The sequence below is a fragment of the Elephantulus edwardii genome, unplaced genomic scaffold, assembly GCF_000299155.1.
Source record: "Elephantulus edwardii isolate Elephantulus edwardi_28Jun2011 unplaced genomic scaffold, EleEdw1.0 scaffold00120, whole genome shotgun sequence".
Classification (NCBI taxonomy): Eukaryota; Metazoa; Chordata; class Mammalia; order Macroscelidea; family Macroscelididae; genus Elephantulus; species Elephantulus edwardii.
In genome coordinates, this window is record NW_006399870.1 from 556,289 (window position 1) to 558,206 (window position 1,918).

General features: G+C 36.5%; 1 protein-coding gene across 1 annotated transcript; it reads left to right on the forward strand.

The window, feature by feature from the left end:
- Positions 1-399: 399 nt before the first annotated feature.
- On the forward strand, positions 400-1,359 carry LOC102843829 (olfactory receptor 151-like). The gene has a single exon (XM_006892836.1). The coding sequence runs from the start codon at positions 400-402 to the stop codon at positions 1,357-1,359; it is 960 nt and encodes a 319-aa protein (XP_006892898.1).
- The last annotated feature ends 559 nt before the right edge of the window (positions 1,360-1,918 follow it).

Consider the following 1,918-nt stretch of genomic DNA (forward strand, 5'->3'; position numbering starts at 1 on the left):
TTTCATGTACAGTTTATGGAGGTCTTGATTAATTGTGTTCTGACATGAAATACATTATTGGTCACATTATTATTGATGACCTTTAGTTGTTTTTTTATGAATAATAAATTTTACTTTACACTGTAACAATCAAAACTCAAAGTCAATGCCATGGAGTCAGTTCCAACTTAACTGCAACCCTCCATGTGTTACTGAAGCCATAAATAGCAATGGGGGTGGACTGTCTTTCTTTAACTGGCAGAGCTGCAGGTAGAACCACTGTAGAGGCACAATCTAGGTTAGCAACCCAACTCGTTATGGCCTACACTATGAGAGTTAATAAACCTTTCACTAACTACAGGTAAACGCTTTCTGTGATTTTTTTTTTCTTAGTTTCACATTGTCAATTCTATGAAGAAAATGGCCCAAGAAAATGATTCCACAGTAATTGAGTTTCTCCTGGAAGGACTGACAGACAAACCAGAACTCCAGCTACCTCTCTTTCTCATATTCCTAGGGATCTATGGAATCACTGTTGTGGGAAACCTGGGCATGATACTACTCATCACTTTCAATCCCAAACTCCAATCTCCCATGTACTTTTTTCTTGGTAATTTGTCATTCTTAGATCTGTTTTACTCTTCAGTTGTTACCCCTAAACTCCTGGAAAACTTTGTGTGGGAGAAAAATGTTATTTCCTATCCTGGATGTATGACTCAGCTATTTTTCTTTTGTGTTTTTGCTATTGCTGAGTGTTACATGTTAACTGCTATGGCATATGACAGATATGTAGCTATCTGTAGTCCACTGCTCTACAATGTCATCATGTCCCAAAAGGTCTGCAATATACTGCTAAGTGGAGTCTATTTCATGGCAACTTCAGGAGCAATGATCCATACAATCTTCATGACCAGACTTTCCTTCTGTGAGGACAATATTGTCCGCCATTACTTCTGTGATATACTTCCTCTCTTAAAGCTCTCATGCTCCAGTACCTACATCAATGAGATTCTGGTGATAATTGGAGGCGGCTTCAATATGTTAGTAACAACTGTGGCCATCATCATATCCTATACTTTTATCCTTGCCAGCATTCTTCGTATCCCTTCATCTGAGAGCAGGTCCAAAGCGTTTAGTACTTGTGGTTCCCATCTTACAGTTGTTGGAATTTTATATGGCTCTATGATTTTCATGTATTTAAAACCAACATCCAGTAGCAATATGGCCCAGGAGAAGGTGGCCTCTGTGTTCTATACCACAGTGATCCCTATGCTGAACCCTCTGATCTACAGCTTGAGGAATAAAGATGTACAGAACGTTCTCCGAAAAATCATAGGTATGAGGTATGGATCACCCCACAGTAGTAGTCAGAACCACTGAATGTCATGGAAATAGTCGTCTTCTTTAATTTTCTTCAACAAATTTCTATTTATGTTTCTTAAGAGTAACATCCCATTCTCATTCCTTTGACTACATCTGTTTGATATTATCCCTTTATGAAGTTTAAACATACACATATCTATCTATTTATTTATTTATCTTTAGTATAGTAGTTGTCCTTATTGTGGCTCAGGTGTATGTATATAGAATAGCTCTTCCCAGGATCTTATCCTTCTCTACTGAGAAAAACTGGGGTGGAATATTTTTTCATTTATCTGATACAAATTGAAATAATTCTCATCCATCATTAATAACTAACTAGAAGACACTAAGGGTAAATATGTCAGAGTAGTTATAAGAGAAAATAGCTTTAATTTTTTTATTGCGGACTGAATACAAAACATAATTTTGTACTTGACTAATGTGAAGCTACATTCTGACATCCTTCATTTCTCTACTGCCATATATATGCTTCATAGAAGCAGAATGCAACAAGTGTAAAAATAATAATGGAATGTCAGCACAAGTTAAACCAGTGGAAACTTTTGTGTGTAATGAA

Excerpts from the sequence above, each read along its gene's own strand:
- LOC102843829 (XM_006892836.1), top strand. The coding sequence starts at position 400 with ATGGCCCAAGAAAATGATTCCACAGTAATTGAGTTTCTCCTGGAAGGA.